Genomic DNA, 19,575 nt, shown 5'->3' with positions numbered 1-19,575 from the left:
AGAATAATAGCTTCTGTCTTCTGTTTAAAAATTGTATTTCTCAGAATCATAATGATAATTAATCTAAATGAATAAAATTGCTAAAGCAAAAGAAAATCTGACTTTTGTTACAAACACCTTAAAAATTTTTGTGTCCAAAAGAGGTATAAAGATTTGTACTGCTGGAGTAAATTCTTTAAAACTATCAAAAGGCATACAATGGAACAGTTTTATTCCAGCTTTATTTAAAATTTTAATTTCAAGTGAAATAATGTGACACTGATGGATAAGAATACAACCAAAGATGGCAAATAACCTAATTCACTTTCCTGGTTTGTTCAAGCCTCCAGGCACCAGTCAAATATCGAAGTCGTATAAGAAGTAGGTCCTTGCCCATCTGTAGCCAGCTCCAAAATGGAACTAATTTAGAACCTGCAATTTAAAAATAAATATATTTTCAGGAAACATAACAGTTTAAAATTGTATTTTAGAAGTCACGACCTTTGTGAGCTTCTAGTCACCTTAATTTAACTTACATTATTTATATTATATATGTATGTCTGTTAAACAATTCCTTTGTACGTTTAAAAATGATTTTCGGGGGCAAATCTTCATGTTTTACACACTGCTTTTCAATCTCATGTACTACAGAGAATCAGATACACCTCTATACATAATACAAGTACAGATTAATAATCTGAGATAAGAAAGCCAAGACAAAAACCCAACTTTTATTCTAATTCTACCAAGGCTCTCAATCAGATAAAATAAATACACCTTAGCTATAGGCCATCTTCTTGTCCAGTGGTTGTCAAATGGCAACATGCCAAGTGCAGTTGACTGCATGAGATCCGCCTCCTTGAGCATGTCTTAAAAGCTTATATTCCTTGATTTTACCCCTTGGAATTGTTTTTTTGGTAAGCCAGAAGCAGACCTGCCCTGCCCTCCAATCTCAGGTAACTGGCATGCTGGATGGTAGAGTGAAGTGGTAAAGACCACAGGACGATCACTGACAATTTCCAGATTGAAGCCCAAATGCTCTAGCTTCTTTCTCTGTTCCTTTCTTCCCACCCCTCCCCCCCACCACAAGCTTTACTGAGGTGTAATTGGCAAATAAAATTGAAATGTATTTAAAGTGTACAACGTGATGATTTGATAGCTGTATACACTGTGAAATGATTACCACAATGAAGTTAACACATCCACCGTAATTAATTTAAATCATGGATAAGAGATTTAAATATCTTCAAAGCCAAAGTGAGTGGTTTCTCTAAAAACAACAAAAACAAAACACCTTGAAGTGAAATAAAACTTGGGAGGATCTAAACCGTGAGAATTTCAGATGGCCCTGCTCTAGTGGGGAGGCACCGATCGTATATGGCTGAGGGTTTGGGGATGATTAACAGAAAAACTGCTAAGTGCTGGTTATCGAGATTTAACACTCAACTCTCTGAGAAATGCAAGTGAGCAACTGATATAAAATGAAACATATTTTTACTTTTCCCCACTTCAACTTCCCATAGAGTCTATGCTGGGCACAGATCAACACAGACACATCCACCGGGCTGATCCTAACGAGTCTGAGGCATCCTTTCACCTGCTTCCCATCCCCTTTGATCTAGGCTGCTACTGTGGAGATTAGTCAAACTGCTGTAAACTCAATATGATTCAGCAAGACTCCAAGAGGTCTACGTAGCTTGTATGATTTCCAGATGGGTTCTTAACCTTTTTCTGTCCCTAAACATGTGAAGTTGCTTACTTCAACAGTGACTTTTCAAGAGGAGGCCATGCTTACCTGGGGGAGAGGTGACTTTGAAAAAGTCTCCAGTTAACTGCTCCTACACTGTGAATTAATTTAGGATCATTCTAAGGTAAGCAAAGGAGAAAAATAGAATATATTTTAAATTCTAAACAGTGAGCGCTGTCTAAGCTTTTCTGAATAGAAATTATTCGGAAGTATGATAGATTTCACATTTTAAATCTTAGAAATCTTTACATTTTTGGATATATGTACAGATGCCAGTTAAAAATCGGCTGTGAATGGATTATGGGCATTTGGAGTAAAAACAACTAACTCCTCATTTAGCTTTGCACAGTGGTTTGTAGGTACTCAACACTCACTGAGTAATGAAATAATACTAAAAAAAAATTTGGTATTACAAACAATAAAGTTTATCTGAAGACTATTCACCTTGCTTCTAGCCTGAAATCACCATGATCCTGTCTACTGTACAAGTTTTTATTGAATTGCTTAGGCAAGCCAGTAGGCCTAATGAAGACCCTAAGAAGAGACTTCTTCTTAGGAGAAGAAGGCATTTACAGAATGAATTATGGGCTTACAGAAGGCAGTAAGCCAGCTGGAGGAGGGTGGCAAGGATTAGTAGGCAGTGCTTACTGTCTATGAAACTGCCTCTGAGTTAGGACAGCTGAGCTGGGGTGACAGTAAAGCCAGCTGACTTCACTGGACAACTGTATGGTCTGACGTCTTCCCCCACTTAAGATCAGCTGTAATGTAAACAATATACTCACCTTCAATTTCAGTCCAGTTGACAGCAATTTCTGCTATTGGGATCTTAAAGAACTGTGCTATGTAAAGCAGTTCTACATCAAATGCCCTGAAATAGAAAATACATTGCTATTTATTTTTAAAAAGACAAATAGAGTGTAATTAAATCTCTACCTTGGCATATTTTAAAGAAGCTTACACAGCAGATATAAAAGCTTATATTGTAAAAGTGAAGGCCAGATAAACATAAGGTCAAATAAAAGCAAAGTAGTTCAGGAGCTTCGAGGCAGATAATAATAACATCGCGTGTCACTGCATAACATATAAATGAGAAACATGGCGTCTCTGTCACAACTCAGAAACTCTCAGAGGTAGAAATGGCCTCCTGGGCTCCAAGAGAAAATTTAATCCTGGAAATGTTCAAGATTGATGGTTTTCAAATCCCAGCCTTAACTAGCTCAAGAAACAGAACTGATCGCATTTTCAACAGATTCAGAGAGCTGGTAAAACAGAACCTTGAGAAGCACTAGGAGAGAATGTTCTCAGTCACTTTAGAGCTGCTTGATTACATTCTTCTACCGCCAAAGAATCAAGGTTTCTTTTCTAAGTACGGGGTCCCTGTGGCCTGCCTTCCCTCTTCCCCTCCCCAATGCCGTCCTGGCCAATACAGTACTGGCAGCTGGTGGAAGTGAAAAGCCAGTTTAGGCTGGCCTGAAAGGCCTCGTGGGTATAACCACATATATACATAGGAATTAGATACGTTGTCTCATTTTAACATACACTTAAAATCATCTCTAGCCTGAATTCCCAGCTCAGCCTTCCTTCTACATAGGAAAGACTCTTTCTTAAAAAGCTCCTCTTCAACCAGCCCTTTCGTTTTCGTCGAATCTGCTTTCCTTAACATTTTTGAATCCTGATTTAGAAGTTTTCCTGGATTTTTACAAAATTCTCTCAACCAGTTGCTTCCTTTCACTGGCATTAAACTCAGAAAGAGAAGCACCACTGCCTGTGCTGCACTTCATGCTTTTACTTGTCTCGAAAAGCACTGAAGTCTTTCACTGTTTTGCTTTCATTCTTGAGACATGAAACGCCCCACTTTCTAGACTGCATGGAACACACTTCAGACTTCCCAGGCTTGGTTTTAAGATATGAGCACAAACAAGAAAATGCCTAAAATCCACTTCTATCTGATTTCCCTGATTCCAGACAATCTGAATTTGGGAGTTTTGTTTTCTTGGCTACAATACCACCACCATCCATTATGCAACTAGTTTAAATCCCAAGTGTTTGGATAATTCAATATGAAAACTATTTTTTTTTAAAACACTTAATGCTTTTCCTTATCCTAATAAAATATTTACCTAAGATGATAAAACCATCTACAAAAGTGTTCTTTGTGTTTCTAAAAGGACTAAGTAAAACTTCCGTTAAGTAGAATTGTGACACTCATGAAAGAAGGAAATAATTTGAATATTAACCCTTAAAACTTTCCTTTAACATAAAACCAAAAAGTTACCTAATGGGCTGCTGAGTAATGCTAATTAATAATCAGATCAAGATTATTAAGTATTTCTCCAAAGATATCATATAGAATTAGTGACTTATCAAAGACACAAAACAACATAAAAATGATGAATGAAAAGGAGTGGGGTAAAAAACCACTGATAAACTGAAATACAAATCAATTTTTTTATATTAAAAAAACTGAAAGGGCTATTCATCTTATAAACTATTATTTTTATTATACACTTCTCCCCTTAAACATTTTAGAAGACATGAGATGTTTATTTAAAAAAAAAAACCCAAAACAACAAAAAACCACAAAACAAAACAAACTGCAGTTTGTATCACCATATTACAAATAAGAGACCAATCTGTTACCAAAGGAAACATTATAATTAAAATACCAAGTACTTCTGGATGGAACCTTATGCCAATAAAGAGAAGCAGCATAAGGGTTATTCTCCAACTGAAATGACTTCTTGAGTTTTGGTAAATGTGGGAAGGGCAGAGTCACCACGTTTTCTTTTGTTATTCAGTTCCTGATACAGCTGCTACCTCAGGAACAGATGTATTTCTGAAGAACAAAGAGTGTGTTGAGACTCTGCTAAACATGGCACACACACACACCCTACTGCTCCCTCCTGAAATCCCACTAAAATTAAAACGACAATGATGGGATAACCATACAAGAACAAAAAGAGGAGAAGGTGAGAGTAACAAAAAAAAAAATGTGAACGTTGGAAAGTAGCTAGACAAGTGGTAACTAGAAAGTAGACAACGGCAGAGGGAGAAGCCCAGAGCAGGTTAATGGGCACCACAGAGCCCCCGAGGCTCAGGCATCAAGGGCCCAAGTGACCTCTGTAAGTGGAGGTGCAGGTGGGCTGCAAACCGGAGGGCTCACTGAAAATCTGTATGAGATTCTCCTTTCTTCCAGCCGGTTCTGTGAATGCTGGCAGCCAGGATCATATTTCTTAGGCAGCAAATTGAAGGATCCCACTTTAGTGAAAATGACCAGCCCCAAACATAGTGACAGCTGGGAGTTACCCACACAAAATGGCCCCACTAGTTTAATTTGTAGTGAAATCTATCAGTCAGTCAGAGTTTGCTGACCACGCACCCAGCTGCTGCTGAGCTAAAATTTTTAGCACCATACTAAAGATATCTGAGGATAAACGTTAATGATAAAAACAAACATAAAGAAAAAAAACTGGAGCAACAGAAACAATGCAAGGAAAGAAGAAAATAAAGTGTTAGTGGAAGCTACTGTAGTCATGAAACAAGAACAGATTTAGAAAAATGAATACTAGAATATAAGAATTGCAGGAAATTGAGGTTTTGATAGCAGAAATAAAAATTTAAAAGGAAGGTTAGATGATAAAATTGAGGAAATCTCAAAAGAAGAAAAATAGGAAGAGGGAGAGAAGATAAAATGAAAGGCTCAATAGGGAAGCTCTATATCTGTTTTATAAGAGAGAAGAGGGAAAAGACAGAGGAGATCATCAAAGAAATGAATAAAGGACATTTCTCAGAACTAAAGGACATGGGTTTCCAGACTTAGAGGGCTTCCTGAGTACTCAACAAAATGCATGAAAAAGAGCCACGTTAAGTCGCTGAGTCATGACATTTCAAAACACTGAATAAAAGGCTTCCAAAGTGGGGTGGAAAAAACATGCCATAGACAAGGAATCAAGATTAGATTATTGACAGAAGTGGGCTTTTCCACAGAAACACTGATGCCAAAGACAACAGAGCAATGCTTTCCAAATCCAGAGGAAAAAGGATTTCCAACCTATAACTCTTTCTCCAGCTAACTGGTAAACAAGTGTGAGGGTAGAATCAAGGCATGTCTCTACATGTGGGGTCTTGCAGTGTCTTTCTCATATTTTTTAGGAGGTGTAAGAGAGGTGTGCTCTACTAAATTAGGATGGAAACCAAGAAAAACAAGATCTAGGACAGGAGCTGCAGCAGGCCAGGACACAACTAGAAAGAAAGAGCCAATGAGAAAGGCTTTCCATCTCCAAGAAAAAGATGGAATTGAGGCATAATCTGATGTGTCTGGGAACTTATGCTTCTGTCAGAGAGTGAGGACAAGTGTTAGGTCCACGGTCAAGTAATGCCAGCAAAAAGCTCCAGTTATTACCTTTAGAAAAACAAAAAGTACTACAACTATGTGGGTCGTATAATCCCATTGCATGCTACGGCTCAAATTTGAATTCTCTTTACCCAGCTATAATGATCAATGCTGAGCTAAGCAAACATTATTTTAAAACTGTATTAGGAGCATATCTGTGGAGGGTGTACAGGAGTTTAAGAGAACGAAATACTTGTCCATTGATTTCCTATTGTGGAAATTAATATCTAAAACTGAAAAACTGAGACGTAGCTATGCAGACCCATTGTTTTCAATGTGAAAGCAAACACCACAAACAAGCAGTAAAGAGATGAAAGTGACTAGAATGAGGGAGCAGGAATGGGGGATGGACGGAGATGGGGCAAAGGACAACTGTTTTCTTGTTATAAGCCTGATGGAATGACCTTAAATTATAAACATGAATAACATTGATTAAAAATTTAAAAAAATTCACTAGAAATACATTTCAAAGAATCCATTTAAAAAATTATTCATAAATTGGGTCAAATTATACCTTAACATTAAATGGAAAGAATTTAGGTGAGGTAGAGTTCAGAGGATGGAGATTTTATATACATATTTATATTTAACATTTAACGTTACCCATACTCAAGTAATTCGGAATCAAAGAGATGCCTGTAGTCTTTTAACTTCAGCAGTACAGCGTATACCTTGAAGTGTTGTAATACCTAGAAACTCTACTTGACTTGGATTCCCTGAAAGTTACGAGAAAAAATTCTGTGAATCTTTAGAACAAGTCCTCTTAAAAGAACCATCTAAGAAGACACATATGGAAATGAGTGGATGCACAATTTGGTTTCTAAAACTTATGCTGCATAAGAAAAAACAAATCTGCTCTTTAGTCTTTCTTGATTGAAGTGAAGGAACAGAGATGTTTAAATAAAGACAATGAAACATAACTGTGGTGAAGGGTATACTGCTAATCAGGTTCTCCTTTATGGGCACAACATAAACATAACTGGACCCTAAAGAGAGACGTGAGAGGCTAAAATTTTAAGTCAGGTCAATATTATGCCAATCAAATTGCAAATAAATAATTAAAAAGGCATGCACATGAACATAAAATTTAAAGAAGAAAAAAATAAGAACATGTTTTTTAACTTAAAAAACCCATAAAACCTTGGAACAGTGCTGGCCAATACGCTAGCCACATGTGGCTGGCTGTTGGGCAACTGAAATGTGGCTAGTCTGAACTGAGATGTACTGTACTCTGAAGACACAGCACAAAGAAAAGCATGTAAAATAGCTCAGTATTTTTTTCATACTGAGTGCACGCTGAAATGACTACATTTATATTGTGTTCAATATAGTATTAAAATAAATGTCACCTTTCTTTTTACTTTTTAATGTGGCTACTAGAAAATGTAAAATTACACATATGGCTTGCATTTGTGTCTCATATTATATTTCTGTTGGACAATGCTGCCTTACAACAATCCTGACTTAACAACAGTCCTGACAAGGAAACTTCATAATTTTTAAGTCATCGACCCTAACCCTACTCTTCTCCATTTTTAAATCCTTCCTTTTGAACTACAAAGAACCTAGCTCTTTGACCATAGATGGAGACATAACAACTGACTGAAAAATATCTAATGCAGAGGGAGGGCTTTATTTCTAGAGTGGCTTCTTAATAAATAAGATCCTCTGATTTTGGAGTCCATTAACTATCAATATATTTTATTCTTTAACATAATAGAAACATGCATCTAAAATTTAAAACCAAATATACATTACTTAAAAAATTTTAATCTAGGAAAGAAAGATTCAAAAACATGTTTGATAATTTTAATTCTGAAACTACAGTTTCTTTAAAGTTATTTGGGAAGATTATATGACATCTCTTTCTGCAGAGATAACAGATCTTTGCAAATAGACACATGAAAGTTATAGAGACTATAAAAATGAACATCTACTGGAATAATTATGCAGACTCCCACCATGAACAGAATTCACACAGAACCCAGTACTGACAGTAAGTATTCTTTCAACAGTATTTACTGAGTACCTATGATGTGCCAGGCACTCTCTTTGCTATACAATAAGCAAAATCAGATGGGATTCTTGCTCTTGTGGAGCTTATGTTTTAATAGAGAAAAAGAAACATTACACAAATAAACCACCACAGATGTGACAGGTGCTACGAGAATGGCTTATGGCACTGCAGCAGCATACAATCAGGGGCATCTGATCTGGTACAGAGAGTGAGGGCAGGTTGTCCTAATGAAGATCTGAAGGATAAGGAGGCCTTGACGGAGGGGCAGTCGGTGGTGAGAAGGAAGAATCCGCACCTGGAGACTCAGGTGGGCCAGACCGTAATATCAATGCTGATACTGCCTATTGGTATCCCTCTCAAGGCCTTGGAAGGCACCGAAAGGCAATGGGAAGCAGAAGAGGTGCATCTGACTGATCACTTCTAATTTCTGAAGGGTCCCCTTGGACTGCAGCAAAGGAACTGATGTCTTGGATTGTGGTGAAGATGAAGAGGAATGAAGGGACATAAAAGCTCAAAACAACAGGCCTCGGTCATGGGCTGGATATACGGAGGGGCTGTGGGGAAGGCTGTAATGACTCCAAGGTTTCAGGCTTCTATGTGACTGTTATTCCCTAAAAAGGCTGGGAGCCGAGGCGAGGTCTGGGACAAAGAGAGGCCGAATGTTGCTGACAGGTTCATTGAGACGGTAAGTCGTCATCTTAAACATGACCATTGGATTTAATCATAGGAGGGTAACTAGATGTTTAGATGGGAGGATGGGTGAGGAGTGAGTGGGAAGCGAGAAGATGGGGACAGTGAATATGGACCACTTTTCCAAGAAAAGGTTCACTGTGAAAGGAAAGAGGGCTAGAGTTGAAGGGGTGCTGGGGGCAGGGGTCAATGGAGAGGGTGTTTTTCTAATGGCAAGAGAAATTTAAACTTGAAAAAACTGATGGGAAAGATGTGGTTGAGAGAAAAGGCTAAATACACAGGAGAGAAAATAAGTGAACAGGATTGGGTTGTTAAAAGGTGGAAGGGGATGCAGAGGTCCAAGGATTGGTCTTAGGCAGGAGAGGGAACTTACTCCTGCAAAAGAAAGGAAAGAAGAGAGAGTGGGTACCCTCTTCTGCTTTGATATGTCTGAGCTTTTTCTTTGAAGGAAAAAAAGGAAGCTTAAGATAACAGGATGTTTTCAAGCCTCTCAATTTATACTGTCTACAATTAAGGTAAATATATAACTTTATACCCTATGTTTGGTTTGAGATAAATAAGAACCAAACCAGTAAGGGTACAGATTAAGTTTACATATATAAGTGTCAATTTTGTTTAAACCTGGATGTTCATTATGGGACTACAGGGCTGCTGCCCATTACCTGGAGAAACTGCTGTATAAGATACACCAGACACATTCCGGTTAGGAACCTACCATCGTTCAATGTGGAGAGATGAAAACGTCCGTGACGCTGCTTCTCGAGTTAATAATTTGAACCCACACTGTGTGTCCCTGATTCCTTTGACACAAAGGAACCACACCAGAAAGTGGAACCCATACATGAGAAGAGTACGGAAGTAAGAACGCTGAAACAAAGACAAAATATAAATGACTTTTCTATTTATCTATAAAGGAGACATTGAAAACACCTGGCTGTAGACAACTGCAACTTAGTACTTAATTGACTGGGTAGATCTCACACATGAACGCCATTGTTCCATTAGCTGCACGGGCAAAGTCTATTCTAGAAACTGTGAGGACGCCTAATGCTTGGAGCTGGACAGAGGCTAGAAAAGTAGTTACTCACTTCCTGGAGGTGGAGTCAGACAAGAAGAATCACAGTGCCTGTGAGAGTCAGGGCTTCAGTGCACCAGAAATGTACCACAGCAGTTGGAGGGCTGCTCTGAGCCAGGAGAACATCTCATTCACCTTATATTTTGTGCCCCAAACACATTTCAGTTTCAAAAAAAGGTGAGTTACCAGAATATGTTGGAAAAATGAAACACTAAGATTTCAACCTGAAGTATGATACCTAGCTAATGAGGATGTGATAGAAGAGGTACAGCCGAGTGTCACAGACTAGAAAGGACTTTGAAACAAAAACCCAGTGTCTCTAACTATGACAGATATTTCTGATTAAATATATTTTAACAGGAAAGTTCTTTAATACTTTGGATATTAAACTTAAGTAGTCTAATCCTATCTGAGAATTCACTATTGTTATTAGTCGTTATACATGACACATATTCCATTATTCATTAAACAACGCAAACTTAAAAAAAATCATTAACTATCACTGAATTCAAGACTTTCATATTTAGGATTAAAAAAATATAAGATCTCTTAGAGTTTTCTATAATTATGGTAATAGACCCATGGAATGATATATTACATATGCACATAAGCAAACCAGTAAAAGTCTATGCAGAATATTTAATATCTCATCCTACTAAATAAAAGTCCTTTCCTCCTTTTGGATTTTCTTTTTCATTGTTGTAATCTTTAGTACTGTTCTTCATTCACATGTCTTTTTCTATCACCATGGAACAAAATCATGACTCAACAGTGAAAAAATGATGGGAAGAAAAGCCACGGAGCTGAGCAGGCCTATATTTGAATCCTGGCTCCATTAATAATTAGCAGGCTGTGGGCTTCCCTGGTGGTGCAGTGGCTGAGAATCCGCCTGCCAATGCAGGGGACATGGGTTCGAGCCCTGGTCCAGGAAGATCCCACATACCGCAGAGCAACTAGGTCCGTGTGCCACAACTACTGAGCCTGCGTGACACAACTACTGAAGCCCACGTGCCTAGAGCCCGTGCTCCGCAACAGGAGAAGTCACCGCAATGAGAAGCCCGTGCACCACAACGAAAAGTAGCCCCCACTCGCCGCAACTAGAGGAAGCCTGTATGCAGCAACGGAGACCCAATGCAGACAAAAATAAATAAATTTATTAAAAAAAAAATGATTAGCAGGCTGACCTTGAACAAGTTACTTCTACTCTCTAAATCCCACTTTGCTCATCTAGAATGAAAATGCCTGCCTCACAAAGGTAAAGTTTAAATGAGATAATATTAAAGCCTTTAACCAAGTGTTTGGTACAGGAAGTAACAGAAACTTAATAAAAGCTTTTAATAAGGGAAGAAGGCTTGAAAGCTCACTTTAACCTCCTGACCACAGTTTCACTTGTGTATTAAATAGGGCAAGAAGGGAAGGAAGAATAAAATACTTATCTATAGGGTACATAAAACAAACTCTTTGAAAAGCTCTAGCACTTATCAATGATCACCTAGAATCGTTAGTTATGTTTTGATGTAAGTATGTCTTACCTCTCTAAGCAGATAGGGCAGAAACCTCATCTTAAAATACTTTGGGAATCTCACAACAGCTTGCTCAGTGCCTTTAATTTAAAATATTTCCAATAAATACTGGTTGACAGATTAAACCTCCAAAAGAGCATTTATGCTTAGGAAAGGAACAAACAGAAATCAAAAGATAGAAAAATAAAAATTGGGCTTCCCTGGTGGCGCAGTGGTTGAGAGTCTGCCTGCCGATGCAGGGGACGTGGGTTCGTGCCCCAGTCCGGGAGGATCCCACGTGCCGCGGAGCGGCTGGGCCCGTAAGCCATGGCCGCTGGGCCTGCGCATCTGGAGCCTGTGCTCCACAACGGGAGAGGCCACAGCAGTGAGAGGCCCGTGTACCGCAAAAAAAAAAAAAAAAAAAAAGGTAGAAAAATAATACCTATAAACTATTCTCCTTGAATGATTTTTAACATGATTTAGATGAGCTTACTAGTAACCAAATGAAAATATTCATGACTGCTTTTGCTTGGATGTTAATAGATTTTTGTTTGTTTTAGGATAATGGCTATTTTTTTAAAAAACAGAAACATGTTGAGTTCACATGAGGACTTTAACTTATTTGTTTTCTAACATATTGAAAAGCATAACAATATAATCTACAAACAACTGGAACCTTCTTTAATTTTTAAAACTTGGCAAAATATCTTAGAATTTAGAAGACATCTAAAAACATACTACAGGATAGACTTATTTAGTTAAATGAAGGTAACAAAGTCATAGAATAGCATATGAACTTCTGAAGTAGATATTTAAAAACATTCACTGCTTTAATATTAACAATCATCTCTAATGTTTATGAAGTGTAAACAAGGAATTCAGGTGAAATTTAAAGCTGACTGGTAATTTTATTATCTTAAAAAGAGAAGTTAAAGAAGTCCTAAGACTTAAGCAGACTCTTCAAAAAAAATCTAAAGAGATCAAACAAACAGTAATGGATTCTATTTTGAATCATTTAAAAATGAAAGTTTGAGAATACCCAGACAATATAAACATGACTGTTTTAACTGTTATACAGAACACATGGGCATATGAACACTTTTAAGGATGCCTGAAAGACTCCAATGGTGCTGTATCATGCATGTTTGTCTTCCAGGAGAGCAACAGAACAGACGGTAAGATTAACTGAGAATATGTGTAAAGGTATTTAGGACAGATAAGACTGAAAACTACACAGTTAGGCTACTGAAGTTGCTGTTTACTATCTTGGTTAATTAATACTTTTATAATTTTCTCACTGTCCACAGATCGATCACCATGCAGGATTTATATTACCTATGGCACATTAAGAGAACACCCTAATGGCTGAGAAGTGGAAGGCCACGCCGCACTTTCTTGGACACGTGGCAGATGGTTGTGTTGCCCCTTGGAGATGACCTTCTATAAGACAGGTATAGTTCTGTGAGAATCACCTGGACTTGAACTACAAGCCTACTCAGTAGGAGTTATACGTAGCATCTGCAGAGGACAACTGCTGATCTCTAGTCAGTGGACCAGTTTACCCTTTCTTTCTAGAGTAGCAGCCAATTCTGTAGGGTCCAAAAGCACTATGTCAGTAACTAAGTTTTACAGATGGAGGAATGGATGGATAGATGATAAGATAAATTATAAACGCATAGATCCTCGAATAGATCCCTTGATGACTGGTTAAAAGCATCACTAGGTAAAAGAAGGTTCAGACCATAGCACAGCCTCATCTTACTATTCTGGAAAAAAATTCAGAGTTTTCAACCAATGGAAGTTCTAAGTGAGAGAATTTGCACCGTTAAAAACAAAATCAAAAACCACAGTTCTTTTCTACTGCCACCAACAATACAGGTCCCAACTATTTCTTGCCTAGATTACTTCAACTGCTTCCTAATTACTGCCTCCTATTTCTCCAACCCTTTTTCCTTTCTAAGTAGATAATCCTCTTTTCCCCTATCTATATATATATTTTAAAAAAGGACCAAATTTACTCACAAAACCCTTAAATTAACATCAGTCTATTTTCATTAAGTGTTTTTTACACAATTATACTGTATTTACAATATCATACTGTTTTTTCTCCATACAACCTAATATTTTAGTATTTCCCAACATGATTATACAGTCTCCATTATCATCTATTTTATCACTGCATGACATTTCGTCCAGGGGAAATATGTACACTTTCTAGTGTTGGGATTTAGTATTTTATAGTTTCTAGTATTTCACAATGATAAATAATGTGCTGAACATTTCGCACATGCACTTTTTCTTTCCTTATCTCTTGTGTATCAGTAAAGTGATGAAGTTGGACTAGCTAATCTCTAAACTCTTTCAGTGTTAAATTTCTAGGAGTTTGATTCTCTATGGTTAACAGATTAACCTTTTTGAAACACCAATAACAGTCCATAGGGTTAGAGAGTTACAATTGGACTAGATGCTGAAGATGTTAAAATTATTTATTTCTTAAAAAAAGGAGGGGCTTCCCTGGTGGTGCAGTGGTTGAGAGTCCGCCTGCTGATGCAGGGGACACGGGTTCGTGCCCTGTTCCGGGAAGATCCCACATGCCGCGGAGCCTACGCGTCCAGAGCCTTTGCTCCGCAACGGGAGAGGCCACAACAGTGAGAGGCCCGCGTACCGCGAAAAAAAAAACAAAAACAAAAAAAGGAAAGTTCAGGTTTCCACATTTGAGCAAAATCCTTAAGGGATTTTATGACTCTGACATCAGTATATCTTGGGAAAAAAATGAGAATATTTTCATGTCCTACTTCAGAATCACTAAGGGAAAGGTTCAATCTTTAATTCCACTGGTTCTCAAACTCTGGTATGCATAGGGTGACCTGGGAAACTGTTAAAAAGGCACATTCCTGGTCCCGTGGCTAGAGTCTGACTTAGTGTCTGGGATTGGCCTAAGAACATGCATTAAAGAAAAAACAAACAAACAAACAAAACACCCCAGATAATTTTGACCTTGCACTGAAAATATGGCTTTATTCTTGATCTACTTGACCAATCTAGTAGATGAACTGTTAAGAATATAATGGACAATTACGGAGCTTGATACATTAGGTCTACGTTTTCAAGTGAAAAAATAATTAAAATAAAAAATACTGCATAGAGTAGTTCCTTATTATATTTTTTTCCTCAAAGTTACTCCAGCTTCTTAGCCTGATCTGTAAATTACAACCTGAAGAAGTTCATGTCTTCAGTGATTTTTTTGAATATACTAAAAAGGGCAGTACAACTTTACAAATCTGAAGGTATAATGCTTTTCTAAGAGGAACAGTTAAAAACAAATTTAAACTTTGAATAAAACTTAAAATATAGTACTTAAGTGTGCTGACATGAGAAAAACTAAAGGCAAGTTGATAGGTTCAAAAATGGATCATTTGGAGAAATTTGCCTTATATAATAACTGAATGGGGACTCTCTTTGTGTCTTAAAAAAAGAGCTGCTTGTATCCAAAATCAAAGTGAAGTCTACATCCTCCTTGTATACTCATGAAAAAAAAAAAAAAATCAATTCCTGAATATGCTAATCCTTTCTTCTGAAAGGAACCTCATCTTTATGAGATTAAGTATGAAAGCTTATCTCATGCTAATGTATATGTAAAAAAGGAGAAAACTGATCCATGATGAAAGCCTCACCTGAGCAATTGATTCTTTTTCCAAATGAGCTCGAGATCCACATGCAATAGCCATTTGATCCTGAGGAAAAAAGCAGTGAAATAAGTATCATTAATAAAAATATTTATTTTCAATGTGAATACCTCATTTTTTAGAAACTATTTTTTTAAAAAGTAACATTAAATATCTTTAAAGGTTTACTGAGGAATTCAGAATATGTACAACTTAAACAACTCTAATTGTATTTACCAAGATGACACTATTCAGGGCTAAATATAAGGGGCATGCATTATTTCAAAAGTCATATATTTAAGTGATTTTTCTAATTGAAAACACTGTATCAATATAATTATAAGAAAAAGTAGTAGTATTAGAAAGAAAAGGGTTATCTGTAGATGGTATGATTTTATATATAATCATTACATTATGGAAACCCAAGAATATCAACTGAAAACCTACTACAAACAATAAGAGAATGTAAAAAGATGAGTGGGCACAAAATGAATATATATATAATATTTTAGCCTTCATATGTACAAACAGTGATCAGAAGATATAATGGAAGAAAAGACAGTATTTATAACATCAATAAGAAAAATCTATAAACTTTACAAGAAATGTGGCAAGGTCTAAATAAAGGAAAGATATAAATGCAACCAAAGGAAACAAAAAAATCCAGCCACAGAGGGCATGCCATGACCATGGATGAGAGGATGCACTGACAGCACTGAAAAGGCAATGCTCATTAAGCTAATCTTTAAATTTAACGCCATACCAATGAAAACATAAAAATAACTTTTCATTGATTTAGACAAGCTGATCTGGAAGTTAATATTGAAAAATAAAGAATGAAGAAGAGCCGAGAAAATTCTAAGAGTGACGAAGGACTAGCTCCAGAGGATTTAAAAATACATCATAGGGCTTCCCTGGTGGCGCAGTGGTTGAGAGTCCGCCTGCCGATGCAGGGGACATGAGTTCGTGCCCCGGTCTGGGAAGATCCCACATGCTGCGGAGCGGCTGGGCCCGTAAGCCACGGCCGCTGAGCCCGCACGTCCGGAGCCTGTGCTCCGCAATGGGAGAGGCCACAGCAGTGAGAGGCCCGCATACCGCAAAAAAACAAAAAACAAAACAAAACAAAAACTCAACATTTATAGTAACAATGCAATAAATTGGGTTAGGATTAGAAAAAGAGATGACATCAGAACTCCTTTCCTTTTCAGAGGACCTGGATTTACAAGAGGAAGGTTCAGATTTTTTTTTCCAGTGTATGGTTTGGTTCACCCCCTGACTTTGGCTGAATCATTTAACTTTTCTTTGCCCCACCACAGAATGACATATAGGCAGCTAACAATCTGACACCTTCCACTCTCCCTCCCACTCTTGGGTCTCCAAGGTAGAGAAATAAGGCGGGAGAAATTTATCAAGTCTCCGTAGATTCTCTGGAGAGAACTAGGATATCAAACCCAAGAATTTCACCAGTTGGACTTTTCTTTTAGCTTATCATGATTTACTAAGAGATGAAAAAAGACATACTTTTTTTAGTAAGAGTGAACATGTAACATATCCAATAATAATTTAATAATTTCACTGTCCAAAATCACTTTGATTTTGGACATGCTCTACATCTGTGTCAGCCAATAAGGTAGCTACTAACCACACGTATTTGCAATGTGGTCAGTGAGACTGAAGAAGTAAAATTTTATTTAATTTTAATTGACTTAAATAGCCACAAATGGCTACTGCTTTGAATAGCACAGGTAAAAGGGATATTTGCAAAACTAATTCTTTTAAGAATGATATTAGTTAATTTATTTAGTATCTTGAAAAAACAAATGGGAGTGGGTGATGGTGGAGGAAGAAACAATATTTCACAAGCTATGAAATTAAATAGATATTTATTCCTAGGAAGAGAAATATGAGATGAATTTTTGTAATTATTATTAAATTTTCTGGGTTTTGGATGTTTTGCTTTAATAGGTTTTCTATGTGTGGTGTTTTAAATTGTTTACTTTTTGAATGATCAAGGATTATTTTAACAAATATATAATAATATTTTAACAAATGTAATAATTAGGTTTAAATTTGGTCTATTTCATTCATGGATAGTTCCATTTATTGATCTTATTTTGGCCCTCAATTTGTTTTCTTAAATCTGCAATTGTCATCTCACCTTCAAATTGCCTGTGTTGCTGAATTCTTACTTTCATTAAGTATTATTTCTTTAGCAAAAATACTCTTATGTAATTTTATCCTTTTCCTTGGATTACACTGGCTTTCAGATGGGGTTTATATTCCTTTTGTATGAAACTTTCTTTAATTCTTTTTCTGTAGCAATATGTTGGTGTAGCTGCCATTTATTTCTTTTCATTTTGTCATGATTAACATAGGTAGCTCTTGTACAGTATAGGTGAATTCTCCTTGATAAACTTCTACCTTTCGTGATACCTATTTTTCCCTTCTGAACTAGAGTCTCAAGGCCTGAGGATTATATTTGGTGGTGGCGGGGAGCACCCTAAAGCTCTATGTAGCTTTCCTGGGTTATCTGGGTTCCTTGCTGTTGTGAGATTTTGTCGTGCCCTGTACAAGGACAAGGGTACACTCCTCTGAGGAATGGATCCAATCACGTGGATCTGTGATCAACCCAAACCCAGTCTGAGGCCAGGACAATGGCGAGCCCTAGCAATTTCCGCTTCTGCTAGAATCCTGGGATACGGTTGTCTATGGGTGCTAACTCATTCTTGAAGTCTGATTCTTTCTAGATTGGGAATATTTTTAAAAACGCTCAGAATTTGATAAATTCATCTTCTTTCTCTAAATGGCTTTTAAGAGGTGGGAACGGCACCAAGATTTTCTTTCTTTCCTCAACCTCTACTTTTTTTTTTAAACTAATGTTGATACTGGCTTTATTCATAATTGCCAAATGCTGGAAAACAGTCCAAATGTCCTTCAACAGCTGGACGGATAAAGAAACTGTGGTACACCCATACAATGGAATATTACTTAGTGATGAAAAGGAACAAATTGCTGATATACATAGCAATTTGGATGAAAGTCGAATGTATTATACTGAGTGAAAGTCAACCTCCACTTTCTGAAGTTATGGCACGAACTTACACATAATCTTTTTTTGAGAGATTGCTGATTGTGTTTTGTTTTTGTTTGTTTCATCAAAAACAAGAGTCTGGTGATCCAGTTTCATTTCACATCTTTACCCAGAAGTCTCAGTCTATGCTTTTAAATAAAAGACTTAGCTAAATATGCATGATAAATACTAAAACTCTGGTAGAAGTAAAGCAATTTAAAATCGAGAGAGACGGACAGAATATTAAATAAGTAATTGTCAAGTGAATCTCAGAAAATCAGCAAATGTTTATAATAAAATATTAGCTCTTCTGTGGGACTGTATACAGGAATTTCACACCAAAAAAAAAAAAAATCTCCCAATTGTTTAACTTACAGGTAAATATCATTTTAACTTTACTTTAGACCCCCTCTATTCTTTAATGAATATTGTTTAAACTATATTCTTATACTCACAGGCCAAGGCTGTAGATCATTCAGTCCTTTTTCTAATTTCTCAATATCTGGAAACTTTGTGGCTCCATCAGCATCTGCCATAAGGATCTTTTTTCCTCGAGAACTGAATACACCCTGGATTTAAAAATTTCAAAGAAAAGAAAGTTGCTTAAAATCAAGGTTAAATTTGGTGACATATCAGTTTGTTAAATTCGGTGACATATCAGTTTGTACTTAAAATATCCAAGAATTAAATATTAGGTATGAAATGGCAGAAAGAAGCCGAAGTTCACTGAACGCAAATTACATTGATAAGATCTTTCCAAAAGTAGCTAATGTCTATTTCATGATTTTTAAAACTTTGTGAAGTCATACTATTAATACCTTGGAAAATATCAAGATAAGAAAATAGATTTGGATAAGTTAAAGATATGCTGCATCAGTAAGAATAAAAATGTAAAATACCTATCATAAATATTATATCTGTATTGTATATGGATTATGCTGCATAAAAGGGATCAGGGGTTCCTTACAGCAGCATATGAAGAACAAAACATAGATAGCTCTGCTATGACATGCATCATCTATCACATGATAGATCTTCAGTGTCTTTTATTATGGAATCTAAAGTATCTTAAATTAATTGTTGAATAAATAAATGTGGAATGTCACTAAAATTTAGAAAGTATGGATATATTCAAATGTTATTTTGTTATCTGAGGCATCTGACACTTAGCTAAATTATGCCATTCAATTTTGAATTGATTGGTCTTTTGGGCAGGATATGGCTCTACGAGTGTATATTTCACCCAGAAATAAACTATTTATGCATCAACTCTTCATTCATGGTGCATGTGAGTGAATACAGTGTGTCTTAAGTGTAAATATATTTATGGTTTGATACAGAATACAGCTTTGTGTCACTCAGCAGTGTGGCTATAGATAAGATGTATGTATACAAATCTAGACAGAAATTTGACCAATTATTGTATAGTATAAGGCT

The 19,575-nt window shown here is 36.6% G+C and overlaps 1 protein-coding gene across 4 annotated transcripts in view; it reads right to left on the bottom strand.

Annotated features, from left to right (window-relative positions):
- Nucleotides 1-203: 203 nt before the first annotated feature.
- Nucleotides 204-19,575, bottom strand: part of ALG5 (ALG5 dolichyl-phosphate beta-glucosyltransferase) — a 33,448-nt gene continuing 14,076 nt past the window's right edge. For all 4 annotated transcript variants that reach the window (XM_022574680.3, XM_022574679.3, XM_089899666.1 and 1 more), the window contains 5 exons: nt 18,594-18,707; nt 15,078-15,137; nt 9,542-9,693; nt 2,509-2,594; nt 204-411 (listed from right to left, as the gene is read on the bottom strand). In XM_022574680.3, the coding sequence (XP_022430388.1) occupies nt 296-411; nt 2,509-2,594; nt 9,542-9,693; nt 15,078-15,137; nt 18,594-18,707 (528 nt within the window). In that variant the 3' untranslated portion in view covers nt 204-295. The remainder of the gene's footprint in view (nt 412-2,508; nt 2,595-9,541; nt 9,694-15,077; nt 15,138-18,593; nt 18,708-19,575) is intronic.

This window comes from Delphinapterus leucas, chromosome 18, assembly GCF_059928025.1.
Source record: "Delphinapterus leucas isolate spDelLeu-1000000601 "Yukka" chromosome 18, BTC_Dleu_Yukka2, whole genome shotgun sequence".
NCBI lineage: Eukaryota > Metazoa > Chordata > Mammalia > Artiodactyla > Monodontidae > Delphinapterus > Delphinapterus leucas.
This window is presented reverse-complemented; position numbering and strand designations above follow the sequence as displayed.